Source organism: Pinus tabuliformis, chromosome 6 (assembly GCF_031772625.1).
Source record: "Pinus tabuliformis cultivar Carrire ecotype Pingquan chromosome 6, CPIR1, whole genome shotgun sequence".
Taxonomy (NCBI): Eukaryota; Viridiplantae; Streptophyta; class Pinopsida; order Pinales; family Pinaceae; genus Pinus; species Pinus tabuliformis.
The window spans coordinates 437,976,946-437,995,874 of NC_142292.1; the positions used below are offsets into that span (position 1 = coordinate 437,976,946).

At 39.5% G+C, this 18,929-nt stretch overlaps 1 protein-coding gene across 1 annotated transcript in view; it reads left to right on the forward strand.

Moving 5' to 3' along the window:
• Positions 1-18,362, forward strand: part of LOC149259175 (hexokinase-1-like) — a 60,078-nt gene extending 41,716 nt beyond the window's left edge. Inside the window, exons 8-9 of the mRNA XM_089417610.1 lie at positions 17,326-17,407; positions 17,815-18,362. Coding sequence (XP_089273736.1) covers positions 17,326-17,407; positions 17,815-18,159 — 427 coding nt within the window. The 3' untranslated portion in view covers positions 18,160-18,362. The remainder of the gene's footprint in view (positions 1-17,325; positions 17,408-17,814) is intronic.
• Positions 18,363-18,929: the final 567 nt, after the last annotated feature.

Consider the following 18,929-nt stretch of genomic DNA (forward strand, 5'->3'; position numbering starts at 1 on the left):
TGAGGTGTTTGAGTGCTGTTTACTCGGACATTTGTTTTGTTAAGAATGATAACAGCAGCATGTGCAGCTTCACCCCAGAAGGTTGCAGGAGTACCTGATTCATCGAGCATAGCACGAGCCATTTGTTGGATAGTTCTGTTCATTCTTTCCACAACCCCATTTTGCTGAGGAGTTCTAGCTGTAGAGAATTCTCTTCTTATCCCATGTTCATCGCAGAAATCGAAAAATTCATTTGATGTGAACTCCCCACCTCTGTCAGATCTGAGGCACTTAATTTTGTGTCCTGATTCATTTTCAGCCAATGCTTTGAAGGATTTGAATTTTTCGAATGCTTCATCTTTGTGCTTCATAAGCCCTAACCAAACAAACCTTGAGAAATCATCAATGAATAATATCAGATATTCTTCTCCTCGAGGTGTCCTTTTCCTAAATGGACCACATACATCTGTATGGACTAGCTCAAGAGGCAAGCTAGCTGATCCTTCCTTTTCTGGAAAGTTAGTTCTGGTTTGCTTTCCAAACTGACAAGATTTGCATATGGTGTTGTCTGGAATTTTGATATCTGGAAGATCGCGAACTGCCTGATATTTGCATGCTTTTCTTATTTGTGAGAAGCTTAGATGTCCCAACCTTCGATGCCATAACCAGTGCTCTTCATCCTTGCTAAGATAGCATTGTTGTTGTCCTTCTTCAAATATGTACAGATTATTTGGAGTTCTTTTGCCTTTGAGAACTGTTTTACCTGTATCAAGATCACGAACAAGACATCCATTCGATCTGAAAATAACCTCGGTTTTTTGATCACACATCTGGCTGACACTTAGAAGATTATGCTTCAATCCATCAACATACAAAACATTTCCAGCCTTGACCTTTTCTTTCAAAGGAGCAATACCTTTTCCTTTTATAGTTGCAGGAGTATCATTTCCAAAAGAAACTTTCTTTCCCTTTTCTAAAGTAGAATAAGATTCAAGTTTTTCTTTATCACCTGTCATATGTTTCGAACATCCACTGTCAATGTACCATAGATTTTCCTGTCCTTCTGCATAAAACGCTATCCCACATCTTTCTGTCTGAGGTTCTTTTATTCTCCATTTTTTGGTGCTCGTGGCTTGTTCCTTTTTCTCCTGAAACCTGCTCCTGCATTCAGATTCTTTATGACCAAAATTATTGCAAATAGAACATTCAACTTCATTTTCAAGAACCGAAAAGTTGTTATAGGTCCTCTTTGTAATCCCTGTCATACTTCTTTGTTTTTGAGCTTCCCTAGTCATGATTGTTTTATATGCAACACATTGAGCTGCTTTGTGACCAAAGTTATGGCAAGAAAAGCATTGTCCATTGAAGAAGCTTCTGCGGTTATTGAATCTACCAGCCAACTGATTGTAATTTCTATTTTCATCTATTCTTGTGCCAAACTGAGAAGATTTTACCTGTGGTTGGTTGTAGCTTTTGTTCACCCTTAAGAAGGATTGTCCCTGATAGTTTCTGTTTGTAATTCGTCCCTGCTTTACCTGATTATCTTCATTGTTCTTCTGCTCATTTCTTCTTGCTGCATCAAGATAACTTTTTGAGGTGGATGCTTGAGAGGTTTCTCCATTATAGCCCAAACCTGTCTTGTTTAGAGGAGACCGCTGCACATTGATAATCTCATCCAAAGTTTCAGATCCTTTGACAAACTTAAGATTAATAGCTTTTGTTTTCTCAATTTCTTTTCTGAGACCAACAATTTCACCTTCTAGTTTTTCAAGATGTTTTTCCTTTTCATCAATTTGAAATTGCAAAGTATCAATGATCACACTCTTTTCTTCTATGCATCTCTTGAGTCTAGTAATTTCATTATAGAGATTATCCACATCTACAGCATCCTCATAATCATCATCTTCAAATGCCATTAATAGCTTATATTTATTACCTTGTTCATCTTCATCACTGTTTGATAAGCCATCACTATCTTCATGGGTGTAGTAGCTTTTCTTATTTGCACTTTGTTTCTTATTCCATCTAGCAGGTTCTTTTCCTTTATCCTTATTAGGACATTTTGCAGCATAATGACCTACTCTTCCACAAGCAAAGCATTTGAAAGGTAGCTTACCTCTGAACCTTCCAGCACCCCTTTGAAGATTTCTGACAAAATTTGATTCTTCTTCCTCTTCTTCTGGAACATGGCTTGCTTCATAGTAATCTTCTTTTCTTGATGCCTTAAAAGCAGCTTCCCTTCTGTCTGATGGACCTCCCTTTCTCATTTCATAAGCAGTTAGAATTCCATGTAGCTGAGACATAGTGAGAACTTTGAGATTTTCCTTTTCTTCTATTGCAGATACTTTAGATTCAAACTTGGGGGATAATGATCTTAGAATCTTTTGAACTACTATAGTCTCTTTTATTTCTTCACCCAAATTTTTCATACAATTAACAATCTCATCTACCCGAAGAAAATAATTAGCCACACTTTCATCATTATACATCTTGAGGGTCTCATATTGAATCCTGAGAGTTTGAAGTTTAGCTTGCTTTACCTGTTCATCTCCTTCATAGCTAGTGATCATTTTGTCCCATATCTCTTTTGCTGATTTGAAGTGCATGACCTTCATGAATTCTGTTTGAGATATACTTCCTAATAGAGTACTGACTGCTTTTGCATTTGTTTCATATGCCTTTTTCTCAGCTGGATCTGTAGGAGTAGCTGAAGGAAAAACATAGCCTGTTTCTACAATGTCCCAAACTTCTGTACCAAGAGATTGAAGATATGCAGTAACTCTTACCTTCCAATAATTGAAATTTGTTCCATCAAAAACCGGTGGCCTGATTGATGCTTCTTTCTCGTAGTTGCTCATGATGAATGATCTTCCTTCAAGCGATCAAGCTTCTCTGAAGGACCTGCTCTGATACCAATTGTTGGAAATAATACTGAGAGGGGGGGTGAATCAGTATTATCAGATTAATCAAACTTTTTAAATGCTCAGAAACATATACGCTACTTCAGTTAAGTGAACCAGCGTGTACACGCTACTGTGACGAAGTAAAACAGCGTATAAGAAGAAAACTCACAATTTAGTTAGCTTAATCTTCAATTAAGTGCATCAGGACATTATTCACCACATTAACAGTAAACATGTGCAGTATAACAGAACAGATAAAAAGCCACACACATGAACACCAAGATATAAGGTGGAAACCCAATGTGGGTGAAAACCACCTGCTGCAAGTTGTCTCTATCTTTCTTTAATATGAAACTTCAGTTTACAATCTTTTGTACTGGTGCAGCCTTATACCAGTACGCAGGCTACAACCTGCAGAAGGCTACAACCTTCTCTCGTTCTCCAAACTTCCTTGGAAGGGAGCTCCAACCCCCTTTGCTCTTGTACTAGCCAAGATACTAGTACGTAGGTGCTGACCTACAATCTTCCTTCTTTCAGATATCACTTTTCATACATTTTCAGACTTGGATATTCCTGAAGCACAACATTACAATCTGAAGACCACAAATCATTCAATTTCCACAACAGATCATTGAAGCATAAAACAACCAAACTTTGAATCACTGAACCACTGAACCCTGTCAATCACCAGTTACCAGAACACAGAGCAGACTACAGAACTCTGCAATAACAGTCAGACCTCACTGTAAACCCAAAATCAAACTTCAAAAGATATACGCTACTTCAATGAGCAAAACCCGCGTATACACGCGCTTTTACCGAAGCCAACCTGCGTACAGATCTAAAAATAAACTTTCTCAATTTGCAGCTGTACCAGACATTAGTTAGATCCAAAACGTAACATTGCGACGATATGCAGATCTAGAAATACGCATAATCAACCATATCATGATAGTGCATTTCAAACCATTAGATCCCGATCTATCCTTAGATCTAGTCTTCCATCAACCGATGTGATCTCTCCTTGGCTTAGATCAAGCAACCCAGAACCTGCATATCAGATCTCTTTCTCTCTTAGATATTCAAGCCTTGTCGAAAGATGATTTTGCCTAATGATCTTCTTCTCCTTATATAGTCTTAGGCCTAGCTCAATACCAAGAGCCAAAACCATAGTAACACAATACCATCAACTTCAAAACTAGGGATCGACACGCCCGTCGAGACACAATGGTCCGAAATCATAGGCACAACTTCCAAGGACTAACCACCATGGACCAAAGGAACCTTTCCACATACACGCGCTTTTTATGAATCGAACTTGCGTGTACACGCGACTTGGGCTTAACAAAACGGCGTGTATGAGCTTCCTTGGCATGCTGTACTGAGATCTGTCTTCTGATTAAGTTGCCATCACCTGTACCAACCTCTGAGCACCTGTACCATCCTCTGAGTGAGTTGCCATCAAGGACAACACTTGAATCATAATGCCAACACAAATATGACACAATAGGAGAAGGAAGGAGGCATCCCCCCTTAGTGATAACTTCCTGAACTCCAACCATAAATCGAAGTTTAGTAAACTTCGCCTCTGTGAGAGCCTTTGTAAAGATGTCTGCAACTTGATCATCTGTTGAACAATATTGCACTTCAAGAACATGGTCGTGAATGAGCTTTTCGATGAAGTGCATGTGCAGTTCAATGTGTTTACTGTGCTGATGTTGGACTGGATCTTTGCATAGTTGAATGGCACTTTGATTATCACACCAAAGTGTAGTCAGATGCTGCTGCTGAAAGTCAAACTCTGACAGGATTTGACGAAGCCATAGGGATTCCTTACTAAACTTCTACAACACCATGATACTCTGCTTCTGCTGAAAAAAGAGAAATGGCACTTTGTTTCTTGCAAGCCCATGTAATAGGTCCTGAACCAAGAGTGAACACATAACCTGCAGTAGACTTCCGATCATCAAGGTCACTAGCCCAATCAGAATCAGTGAAACCAACCAATAGAGGAGATGCTTCTGCACTATAATGAATCCCAAACAGAACTGTACCTCGAACATAACAAAGTATTCTTTTAGCTGCTTTCCAATGACTTTCATGTGGGTTTTGCATAAACCGAGCAATAAGGCCAACAAACGAAAGGTCATGACGAGTATGGGTCAGATACAAAAGTTTTCCTACAAGTTGACGGTATAAGGTAGCATCAAATTTAGGGGAAGCACAAGTGACTGGAAGTTTGGCTCCAGACTGAAAGGGAGAAGGGGTTGTCTTACAGTCTTCCATGTGAAAATGGCATAGAAGATCACAGACACACTTGGACTGGGAAAGGGAAATACCTTCCTTGGATTGCAAGACTTGAAGACCAAGAAAATAATGCAAATATCCTAAGTCTGTCATTTCAAACTTCTTTTTAAGGCTGGACTTCACATGGTTTATAAGGTTGGGATCACTACCAGTGAGGATAAGATCATCAACATAAAGAACAAGAATGATAAGAGACTTGCCCACTTTCTTGGTGTAGACAGTATTGTCAGAATGACACCTAGAAAAGCCAGTTATCCATTTTGGCATACCAAGCCCAATGAACTTGCTTGAGACCATAAATGGATTTCTTAAGCCAACATACAAGGTTGGAGTTTGTTTGTATAAAGCTAAGAGGTTGTTCCATATAGAGTTCTTCATGCAAGTCCCCTTGCAAGAAGGTAGATTTAACATCCATCTGATGGACTTCCCATTTGAAAGAGGCAGCAAGGGAAAGAACAAGGCGGATAGAGTTCATTTTGGCAACAGGGGAGAAGGTTCCAGTATAGTCAATGCCTTCAACTTGTGAAAAGCCCTTAGCAACAAGACGAGCTTTATGTCTATCAACTTTTCCATCTAGTCCATACTTGGTTTTGTAAACCCATTTGCATCTAACAAGTTTTCGTCCCTTTGGTAGAGGAACAAGATCCCATGTATCATTTGTCAATAATAAACGATATTCTTCATTCATAGCTGCGTCCCAATCTGGATGGGCTGAAGCTTCTGTAAAGGTGTCAGGATCATAATTCACTGAAGCTTAAGCCAGTAAAGAAGAGGCTCTATCGAACTGAGAACATGTACGTTGCTGATCTGTAGGATCACCGGCAAGAGCACCTGCTGCATTTCGAGTAGCACAGACCCATTTTGGAAGCTGAGGAGTTGAAGGAGGATCCTGAGAAGGTGGGGGAGGATTGTCATTCTCGCTTTCATCATCTGAAGAATAAATATTTTCAAAAGTAGAAGAGATAGAGAGAGGTGGCACATCTGCCGAACTAGGCTCGTAGGCCGATATATTTTCAGCAAACTTTACATCTCTTCTAATGATAACATTTTTGGACTTAAGTGGAATAAGTCTATATCCTTTGACATCTTCAGAATATCCAACAAAAATACATTTTTCACTCTTAGGTTATAAAGCTTTATGTTTCTCATCTGGAAAATGGGCCCATGCTTCACTTCCAAAAACACGAAAGTGACTTACATTTGGTTTAATTGAGTTCCATGCTTCTTCTGGAGAGATATTCTTTAAAACCTTAGTAGGAGTGCAATTTATTATGTAATTTTCACAATTAATTGCTTCTGCCCAAAAATTAAGACTAAGTCCTTTAGATTGAAGCATACAATTAGCCATTTCCTTTAAGGTGCAATTCTTCCTTTCAGCAACACCATTTTGTTGTGGAGTATATGGAACAGTATGTTGCATTTGAATTCCATTCTCAGTGCAAAAGTTGATGAATTTGTTGTTAACATATTCTCCGCCATTATCAGATCTTAGCTTAAGAATTTGATGTCCAGATTGTTTTTCAGCAAAGGCCTTAGAGGCCAAGAACATGTTAAATACTTCACTCTTGAGTTTTAAAAAGTATACCCAAGTGCCTCTGGAGAAATCATCAATGAAAATTAAGAAATACTTGTAGCCAGAGAATGAAACCACTGGAAGTGGACCACATAAATCACTATGCACAAGCTGTAAAGGGGCTGAGGCGTGCCAAGAGGCACATTTTTCAAAACTATCTTGATGATGTTTTTCGAGTACACATCTAGAACAAACACCATCTCTACAAGATACCATTGGAAGACCTGTCACCATATTTTCTTTACATAGATTCTGAAGGGAGCGATAGTTTAAGTGACCAAATCGCTCATGCGAAAGTTTGTTCACTTCATCATTATGAGCAACAAACACTGAGTGAAGATTTGATGACCCAAAGTTGTTAAACTTATACAACCTTGTAGAATCATCAACAATGCCAGTAGCTAAAATCTGTCTAGGATCTCTTAGGTCCTTAATTACAACATCGTGAGGTGAAAATTCAATGATTTTATCTTCACCTAATTGAGTTATCTGATATACAGATAGAAGGTTGTAGGATAAGGTTGGAACACATAATACATCATTAAATTGACCATTGTCTATATGAACAGTTCCAGTCCCTATAACACTAAGAGATCTATTATCACCAACATACATATTTTTGGTGTTACAATCATTTAAATAAGAAAACATGGCTTTGTTTTTGGCCATGTGATAAGAAGCTCCAGAATCAATGAGCCACTCATGAGAATTAGAAGAAGAAGATACATTTAGTGCATATCCAGACTGAGATGTTTGACAACCACATGCAAAAATTGCTATTCCTAAAAATGAAGTTGAAGTTGAAGAGTGCTCCACATGGATGTTATGCTTCTTCATTGCTGCTTCCAAGGCTTCCTTCTTCTTAAAGCATTTGGATTCTAAGTGGCCATCTCGATTACAAAAGTGGCAATGTCTATCAATCTTCTTCCCTTCGTTTTTATTTGCCTTATCATTTTGTTGAAATGGTTTTTCATTTTGAGGCTGAAATTGCTTAGGGCCCTTGTTTGGTTTAGGACCATTCTTTTTAGGATACAGCTTTTTAAGATTCTTTGAATTTGGTTGCTGTTGGGAGGCTAAGGCTTTCTTAGAAGAGTTTCTAAGATTAAGAAGACTAAGGTGTAAGAGTTTTTCTTGTTCTCTTATTAAAGAATCACAAAATGCATCAAAGGAAGGGGACTTGTAATCTTTTTTTTGAGAAATGAAGGCTTCTCTTGTAGAATGGAAGGTGGAAACAAACACAGTGTATGCTGGTCCCAACTTAGTAAGAATGGAATAGATAAGGTTACCATCTTCTTTCTTAGAAATTAACATACTTAATTCATCTTTCTCAATTAAGTAAAATGCATTAATCTTCATACACGTTCATAACCAATATGCAATTAAACCAAGAACATAACAATTGCATACAATTATAGAGGGAGGGGCAACTCCCGAACGAGTCCGCCCGATAATAATATATTATGAAAGATTTCAATAATACATCATACAAGTGTGCCTGGCAAAGTCCAAGGCCAACACTTAGAAATTATTACAATCACGGCAAGACAGCCTTTGCATATACATGCCAACCTCACTTGGTAGGAGCGTGCTCACCCGAGCCACCAGAACTCCTCCAAATCAGTTCCGCACCAAAACTGCCTTTAGAATGACCTTCGTACGACCTCTGCCAAGTCCCGGTAAAACTGCGCCTTTCTGCTTCAGCGCATGAGCTATGCGCAGCTCAAAACTGCGCACTTCCTTTTACCCCTCGCTCTAAGTCGCAGAAGAGATGATCGAACTTGCTTGATGTCCAAATGGAGCCTCTGCGCCATCTATATATAGGCTTGCTATCATTTGGTGAAGGGGTGTCATGCCTCTTGGGCCGACCCCATAATTCATGCTTAGGAGCCCCTACTTTACGTTTTAGTAGGTCGGCCTTTGCCCAAGTGCAAGGCCTCCCTACGCCCCTTATAAAGTCTGCAAAACTCCATCGCATAATTCTTAAGTGTAATATGTGCGCCCCATAACGTCGCAGCCAGCTCGCCCTTACGTCGCACTGCTGTCCGCCCTTTGTCGCACGCTGCCCGGTTGCTGTCGCATTGTCCGCCCGTCGTGTGAAGGGGCGCCCGCCCGGGTCGCCCTTCCTCCGCACTCGCCGTCCGCTGCTCGAACCGTGCCGCCCATGTTGTATCGCGCCTTCGTCGAACCATACCCGCGTTCACCACATAACCGTCCATCGCATATGTCTGTCGCTCGGTCGTCCGCCCATCGGGCGCGGGTCGCCCACGGGTCGCCCGCCCATCGTGCGCGGGTCGCCCACGGGTCGCCCTTCTGCCTAACGCATCGGCTCGTCGGTTCGTCGCGCCCGAACCTCAACCGCCATGCCTGTTCGCCGGGTCGGGTGGCCGCACCCGCATATCAACTCGCCGCAGCTCGTCGGGTGTCTGCGCCCGAACCTCAACTCGTCAGCTCGTCCGCCGGGTCGGGTGACCGCACCCGCGTATCAACTCGCCGCAGCTCGTCCGCAGCTCGTCGGGTGTCTGCGCCCGAACCTCAACTCGTCAGCTCGTCCGCCGGGTCGGGTGACCGCACCTCGGCTCGCCGAGTGACCGCACCTGCGCCTCGGCTCGTCGTGCCCGCCCACCGTGCAAGGGCGCCCGCCCGGGTCGTGCCCACGGTCCAACCGCCGGGTAAAGGGATGTTCGCCCGCCTCGTGTCTGCCCAGGACTCGAGGGCCTTACATCCTCCTCCACCCGAAATCGTTGTCGTCCTCGACAACACACCATCTCAGTAGCTCTCCACCAAGACTGCATCGACCATGATGTAGACTCCTCCATATAAGGCAGACATCACTGCAACATATATAAGGACCCGCCTCCATCAAGTCATCTCCATGTGCAAACTGCCCATGTACATCAACAAGTGCTACACATCCTAGCCATGTGTCAACACTCATCTCCACGATCCCATGCTCAGGTCCATGGGAACCCCATCTTTCTGCCGCATGTCATGATCACCATACCTGCTCAAAACATGTCTAAGGGCTCACTGCCTTGAGCAGCCAACAATGAGCCCCATCTTCTATGTCATCTAAGAAGATGTGGAGGGGGAGGAGCCAGGTGGCTCTCTCTCACTAATCAGCTCAATCCATTTGTCAGGATCCTCAAACTCCATCCTTTGTAGATATGCCTCCCGATCTTCCTTCTGGATGTTCGGCCTCACATATACCTCATCAACATCATCATCATTGTCCTCCACCAGCTCTAGCCTTCTTGACAAGTCCAAGATGCTATCTGAAAGTGATCGGATGACTAATGACTGCTCCACAAGCTTTGTCTCAACGGTAGACAACCGCTTGTTCACCTTCTCCTTTTCTTCCATTTGCATACCTCCTAATTTATGATTAGGCTTTGTCACACCAATGGTTGGAATGCCAATGAGTACATCTTCCCGTCCATCATAAATGAAGAGTTTCCTCAAATGTGGTACGACCATAGCCTCGTACTGTTTCATGAACTCCATCCCCAATACGGCCTCATAGTCATCAATCCTCGTAGAGACTTGAACAAGGTTCTTGAACTTGGACTTGGACAGAAAATCTTCCAAGAGAAGTCTAAAGGTCTTGAACTTGGACAAAAAATCTTCAATGGAAGAAAAATTATTGGGGTTCCATGTAAGCAACTCATTTTCTAGTTGATGGGCTCTAAGTTCATTTTTAATTCCAAAAACTTTAGTGATCTGTTTCATTGCTTCATTAGGAGTATCAAGTTCTTCAATATGGAATCTAAGGTCTGGAGAAATAGACATCCCTATCAACCCACGTGCTTGATCTTGCCTATTTTCCCATTTGGCTGCCTTATCTTCATCTTTCGGTTTGGTTTTTCGGCCTGAGACTATTCTGTAAAGACATTTACTTCTAAGTAAATCCACAATGTAGGACCACCATTGGAAGTAGTTGGTGCTGTCAAGAATAACTTGGCATGGACTTTCCATTTTAACAGAAATTGAAGTTGTAGATGTTGAAAATAAGTGCTCCAATGGAAAGATTTCGAAAAAATAGGCTGATTAAAAAAAAAACGGCTTTCGGATGAAGAAGTTATGGCTTTTTGAAGAAAAGTTGTTGAATGTCAACGAAGTGCGAGAATGTGCGGAAATGAATGATAATGTTATATTTAAAAAAATCCGCTCTCTTTCCATACTTAATCGAATTAGCTCAACACAAAAAAAGACTTGAACTCAAGACCTCTATTCTCATAAAGTAGGTTTGGAACAAGTGAGCTAGATTAAAAGGTTAGTAATTTTTGGAAAAGAGGAAGGGGTTTTTTCTTTTTTCTTTTAGTCACTGAAGCTTTGGGGTGCGTGCTTACTTGGGAAAGCTCTTTTTTTCCTACAAAACAAAAAACACAAAATCCAACACGGACATATAAAAAAAACAACCTTGCGGCTTGAAGTTACCTTTAGCCGGAAATTAAATATTTTCCTCAATGTTTCTGATTTTTCAAGATCACACTAAGGCGCGGCGGAAAAGAGCATACGCATGAGAAAAATCTTTCCTTTCTGTTTCTGATTTGCCTAGATTGCACAGAGTCGCGCGGCAAAGAGAATACGTAGAAATGAAAGGTATAGATCCAGTAGTAAAAAAAACAAAGAGCTAAATAAACCGAAATAAACAGAGAGAAAATAACTAAAAACTGCAAATAAACATTGTATACCTCCAAATCTTAAAAATGACGTAGCTAGGGCTACCGGAAACCTTTTCGCGTGAAATGAAAAGGGTTCCTCACTGGAACAGATGCTTCTAACACAATAGAGCAGTCCTCTCGGCCCGAAAGCAGTCAAAAACAGTAGATCTAGGAAATGGCAGTCAGATGCAGTTCTACCGGCTTCAGATTTCGATCACCAATGAATGCGGCCCTCAACTTGGATTTGATACCATGTAGGAATTTACAGGGTAAGTTCTTCAGATAGAACACTAAAGGACACCACTCACAAATGGATCATAGATCAATACACCAGTGTTTTTTATGTGGTTAAAACTTTCAAAGAGGGAAATAGTCCACGGCTTGAGCCAACGCGACCACTTCAGACAATTTATTAATAAAAGAATGAAAATTTACATAAGTTTCTCTCATGAATGGTTACCCTACAAATGATTCTCCATGCTCTTTAAATAGAGATCATGGACCAATCGGGTGTTAAGCCACAGATCAAGTGTCGGTAATACTGAGGAGAGAATGAACCGTTAGATCACTACATATCGTGACCGTCAGATTGTAAGTTACAAAAGTACATAGTAAAAAAACATACTTTACCTAACTCTATACTAGACCAAGTTATACTTAACTATTTCTTGTATCAGAACATCCTAACACACCAATTCAACAAAAAATTTCCCTTTTTTCCTTACACATAATTAAATGTATATGAAGATCCTTATTGCCTCAGCAAACCCTAGGATTAAAACTCCAACCAACCACTTTTTATCTTCTTGCTCCAACTCTCATCACAAGCTAAGCCTAGCAATCACGTGACCGTGTTATGCCATTCGACCCTCAACAAATAAAGCATACTCAATTAAATTATTTAACAATGAATGACAAACCCCACATTATTGTCCTAAATTTCATGGATTCTCTGATCCATTATCCTCATCGACCAATTCCTCAATGGTTGTAGCAATGGGATCCATTATCCTCTTCGACATTCGCCTTGATCTCTTCATTGTCGTCCTCAAACAAATCCCATGCATTCAGTTTAATGTTTAGATAAGTTTCCGGTGCCTCGACAGCTTATTGGTGGCCTGAATCACAACCAACCTTCATTGTAGTTCCCAGCTTCGCTCCTCAGTTCCTCCATGGCTCAATCCCTTTGAGTGTTAGTGCACCAAATGTAACTTGTCACAATCCATGTTTGTGGGAATTCATCTGGAGCAAACACAGACCCCTCTTAAAATCTAGCGCAATTTCTCTAACTAGTCTCTGAAAAAAAAAAACACAACTTTCGAGTTTAAAAAAAGAAAAGAAAAGAGAGAGCAATGGTTCTGGGTCAATATCTGTGTAGCTGCTGCTGCTTCCATCACATGTCTAAATCATCACAACAACATCCTGGGAAGGCACCTCCTTCCCCTAATTACAACTCAGTTTACCGGTTTCTGCAGCTCTCTTTCTGGCAAACACACCCTGGATTTTCTTGAACGCAACCTTTTTTAAATGATAACAAAACACCACCATGTTCAAGAGGCCCTCATACTACTCTGCTGCCCTGTAAATAGCAACCGCCGCCTCTAGGAATATCCTCGGCCCCTTTGAAGCACACGTCGCATGTTCAAAATTCATGGGTCCCGCCCAACGCACATGGAATTACTTTTCCATCGCGAGGACCGCCGGACATAACCCAGTTTTTTACATGCACACGTAGGCGGTATAATATCGTATCATCGCCCGTCAGTTTGAATACCAGGCCTAGGAGAAGTATCTCGATATTATCTGCTTGTTATTCAGCGCTCGACATTAACTGACAAGTCAAGTTCTTGGACTTCTTCTTGTGATGCAACTGCCATTCTTTCTTCTCATCCTGATAAAATAGATTGGTAGCCTTGAACCTTGCATGATGCTTCGTTGAATTTATCTTTTAAACTGGCTTAGCAAACCGTCGTGACTACAAGTTCCCGTGGCTCTGATACCGTTTGTTATGATTCAAAACATTAGGAGAGAAATAAATATAATAATCAAGTAACAAATATTCAAACCATGTACATGATGATTTATCCCAAAAAATCCAACTAGGTAAAAACTAACCAATAATGGATCTATTATTGTCTTTGGCTAAAACATAGCCAAGTCGGCCAATAACTTGAGCTTTCACTGTTCAACTTTGGCTCAATATATTGGAGAATCCTCGAGCCTTTTAACGGCTTCAACTACATGTAATACCGTGAGTTTAATACCATGAGTCACCAATACTCGGTGCCCAAAACCACAACTGTTGACCATAATTGTTGACACAACCTCAACTCCACCACCAGGGCATGTTTATCTAACAATCTTTTTATTCTTTCAAAACATTATGAGAGAAATAAATATAATAATCAAGCAACAATATACAAACCATATACACCATGATTTATCTTGGAAAATGCCAATTGGGGAAAAACCAACCATCAATAGATCTATTATTTTCCTTGGCTAAAACATAGCCAAGCCGGCCAACAACCTGAGCTTTCACTGCTCAACTTTGTCTCAACACAATGGAGAATACCCAAGCTTTTTAACAACTTCAACTACATGTAATACCATCAACTCAATACCATAAGTCACCAATACTAGGTGCCCAAAACCACAATTGACACAACCTTAACTCCACCACCGGGTCAAGTTTATCTAACATACCAAGCCTTTCAAACCATGCTTTTGCAAAATATTCCAAAGTACATATGAAATTTTTCATCGTGGCATCCTCATGGACAACATACTTGAGAAATCAAATGGAGCATACCACTCGGCCTCCCAGGGAGGCAATTCCATTTCTGTTCACTTCCAAGTCTTCAATATGAATAACTAATATGAAAATTTCAAAGACATAAGAGAAGCATACCTTATTTCAATATCACTGGAGTACCTAAGCGAGTATTCAAATTTGTTGGATGTCTTCACCTCTACAAATAACAAGTCACTTCAAAATCTTCTAGAACAGAGCTTTGTTCCTATGTGGGGTTGCCATTTGAGAAAGAAATCTTCATGGAAATGCTTTCATTAAATCACCTTAGCCAGCTGCCAGTGTATTCAATATGAGGAACTAGACTTTGTCCTTGGAAATAGTGGCAATTTATTACCTCTCAAACCTGCACTCAAAGATATTCATGTCCTTGAATGAAGTGCAACCCTGGAGGCACTTAAGAAGGTTGCTCATTATCACTACACCAACTCTCCCTTTCACTTAAGCTAGTTCTTTTCTGGCACAAGGGTGCAAAACCCTTTAGAATTTAAGGAGGGTGGATTGTTAAGACCGATGCCTATTCAATTGAATGGTGGAGTCAGGATCAACAGTCATGACAATTAGAATAATATGGTAGGAGGTATGGTTAGGCTATTACAAACATGCTCTAATCAACCACATGGATCTACGTCAATATGCAAAAAAACTAAAATAAGACCCTTCCAAAGATTCATCCCACAACAAGTACAAAATTAGTCAAGCAATAACATGCAAACATGGATAATCAAAGGACAGCCACATATGGAACGATAAATGAAGTAGACAAAATAAGGAACTCTTCTTATTTAATGAACAACCAATAATAAGTCATTCTTCAAGTGTGATTTGACCAAAGATCAAGAGGGCCTGAATGTGCCACACTTTACTTTCAACTCTAGCTATAGGGCAACCCTCAAAGAATAGAGTGGACAGCCCTACTTAAGAAATTACAAGCAAATATCCTTCAATAAGCACAATCATTACAACAAGAAAAAGAGAGCGTCTCACATCAACCTTAATGTCTTGTGATTGGAGCACACTGTCATTTTTCAAAATTTATATTAGCATATTTGTGCAAGTGATTTTCAGCCATCAAATCAACCCAATAAGAGTTTAAGAAAGATGAAGAGCATCATGTTGAAATGCTCCTTAACTTCCTTTACAAAAAAACTAAGCTTGGAGGGGATCTCCTATGCTTCCATCCATACCTTTAGCAAATGAATCTCTCCTTTATTTATATCCTTCCAATCAAACTATATTTCATAAAATAATATTTCTTTTTAGAAGGCCCCAAAATTCTCTTTGAGTTTTCGTTTTGAGTTTTCTTTCATAAGATCCTTTTAAAACATGCATTTATTATTCATTTGAGGGTTTAACCATGTCAACAATGCCACATTGCCACATTGCCACATTGCCACATGGCATTTCTTCATAAAAAGATCTCTCCTCCAAATATGTGGAAAATGCCTCAAACAAAATGTTCTCACTTCAAATCCGTCGAAGGCAAAATACATCTCCAAATATGGAGAAAAGGCCTTCAATTACCTGCAAAACCTCAAAAAATGAAATATGCCTCCAAATATATGAAAATGGATTAAAAATTATATCGTTACCTGCAAAAGTTCTCTTCAAAGAGGAAACATGCCTCATATACATTGAATAATGTGTAATGCTCCATAAAATGAATTTAACATGCTTTAAATGCTTTACTGTACAGAACATCCCTCTTAAAAGTGGGTATATTCACGATCAAGCGACCAGATGTTTTTCCTTTACCCATGGAGTCGAGTACTCATTAAATGACCCTTATCTGACCATCCAAATGCATTCAGTGATATGTCATCATTCTAAGCCAAGTGTTCCTTCTTTAGCTTCTTTCTTCACCGTCATGCCCTGCACTTCCTCCATGGTAGGGGTTTCTGTTCCTCTGGGTATTTTCCTTCTGCATGCCATGCTTTGAACCTCCTGTAAGGTTCGGCATTCCTTTTTTTGTTGTCTGGTCAAAGAAGAGAAAGGCCTATGAAATTGTGAAATGAACCACGTATTTTAAAGAGGTAACAATGGGATGAATTGTGAAAGCCCATTATTCCCGTTTGCTGACCGTGATAAAAAGGAAGACCCTACTTGTATGGGCATCGATATCATTTTTTTGAAATGTCACCCTTGTACTCAAACTTTATAGTTCATATGAAACCTTCTTTTTGGCCATTTTGGTTATTAATCTTCATGAAAGAGAAATCCAATTTGGTTGAATAGGCTATTATATAGTATATACTACTACCTAAACTGGAATGTAATTCCCTTGCCTTGTGATTGAATTTGAATTTTATTTTCTTTAATAAGAGAAAATGTTGTGTTTCTGCGAAGTCCATATTTATATCTATATGCTTGTAATCTAATATATAATTTCAAATTTGTTATTTTTAATATTAGCAATATGATGTTTCTTCTTTAACTTCTTTCTTCACCACTTCATACTTCCTCCATGATAGGGGTTTCTGCTCCCTCGGGAATTTTCCTACTACATGCCATGTTTTGAACCTCCTGTAATGTAGGGAATTCCTTTTTTGTTATGTCTGATCAGAGAAGACAGGCCCATAAAATTGTGAAATGAACCATGCATTTGCCAGGGATAACAAGGGAATGGATGGTAAAATCTCATTATTCCCCTTTGTCAACCTTGATAAAAAGAAAAACCCTACTTATATGGGCATCGATTTCATTTTTTGAAATGCAACCCCTGCACTCACACTGGATAGTTCATCTGAAACCTTGCTTTTTGGCCATTTTAGTTTTTCATCTTCTTGAAAGAGAATAACCAACTTCATCGAATAGGCTATGGTATACTATTACCTAATCTGGACAGTAATTCCCCTGCCTTGTGATTGAATTTGAGTTTTGTTTTCTTTAGTAAAGAACATTTTGTTTTACTGCAAAGTCCATATTTATATCTTTATGTTTGTAATCTAGTATGTATTTTTAAATTTATCATGTTCAGTATTAGCAACATGGTTGGATATCAATTGGAGAACACTTTTGGTTATTAACAACTGATTTTTTAATTTTAACTGACTTTAATTTTTGCATTGACCTCATTTCTGGAATGTATAGGACTCCAGATATATCTGCTATGCATAGTGACACCTCTTCTGATTTCAAAGTCGCCGGAAGAATATTAAAGGATGTCTTGGGGGTATGTTTTTCTGCATTTCATGTTGAACTCAGAATCGCTATATTTCCTTGTCGATACTTAAAAATCTTGCAGAAACCCATCTAAAACTAGGTCTGATATGCAATTTGAGGTTGCATATGTTGATTTTCAATGTTTAGTACATTGAACAATTGTGGGAGTTCAACACATGCACCCTTAAGCTTCACACCCTCATGCAGCATATCATATCGGGGTAGAGATGGTTCTCCTCTAATGTCCTTATTTAACACACCCAAAAGCATCATCTAGATTTGATGCACTGTTACTCTCACTCGCCTTAGTACATACAAACAACACCTTCTCTTACAGCAATTAAAATTGGTAACATAAATGATTCATAGTCTTGATGTAAAATGTATTGATTTGTATCCTTTCTGCATGCCATTCAGATTCCATACTCTTCAACGAGTACTCGAAAAATTGTTGTTGAACTTTGCCGCATTGTAGCAGAACGCGGTGCCCGTTTGGCCGGAGCTGGGGTGGTTGGAATATTGAAAAAGATTGGAAGAGATAATGTAAATGAAGCTGCAGGAAAAAAGAGGACCGTTGTTGCAATGGATGGGGGGCTTTATGAACACTACCCCCTCTTCCGAGAATATCTGCAAAATGCAGTTATAGAATTGCTTGGAACCAAGATCTCAGAAAGTGTGGTTATAGATCATTCAAAGGATGGCTCGGGTATTGGAGCTGCTCTCCTTGCTGCATCTCACTCGATATACTTGGAGGAGCAGTGACTGGGATAGTCACTCGTCTTTTTAAAACGCACGTTCTAGTGTTACTAAATCACACATCTGGTTGTAATACTAAATCTCACTCGGAGATAATCTCTTTTTTCTAGAAGCAGGCTTCTCAGGAGCCATAATTTATGCCCCTCATGTATAGTCCTTTACAATAAAAATATTAGTTCAGAATCAAGTATAAATTTTTCGGTCACCAATTCTATTCCAAAATATCGTATTGATATAAATAATAACCTTGAATTCCTTAGTTTAACCAGGCCAAAATTGCCAATTTAAAGACGAAATGTTCTTCCGGTGAAGATGCTGTTCTTTAAATTGTCTTCTCTGGTTAAGCGGACACTGAAAGTGAACGTTCTCATAAGCATATAGTGAAGCAAATTGGAATAAATGTATTCATACAAATTTGACAGAGGTTGTAATTGGACAATCATACCTGATGTGCAAAATTACACCCTTTGTCATGAAATTCTTTGTATACAGTGATGGGAGTAGCTTGTATTCTTTTCACTTCCGTTTATTTGATATAAGCTGGAAGGATGTGAACAGGTTAAACCTGTATTTGAATTTGACTGTGAGATTGCTCCTCATGCGTAAATCGCTTTAAAAATCATTGAACATTGAACAAATACGTGTGACAGTGTCATATAAATTTCCATACACCTTTCAGTACTGTTTTGGATATTTAAATTTAAATTACTGAATCAGTTTTATTAGACGGTAAGTATACTTTACTGTACACTTTTGTTGTTATTATTAGATTGTAG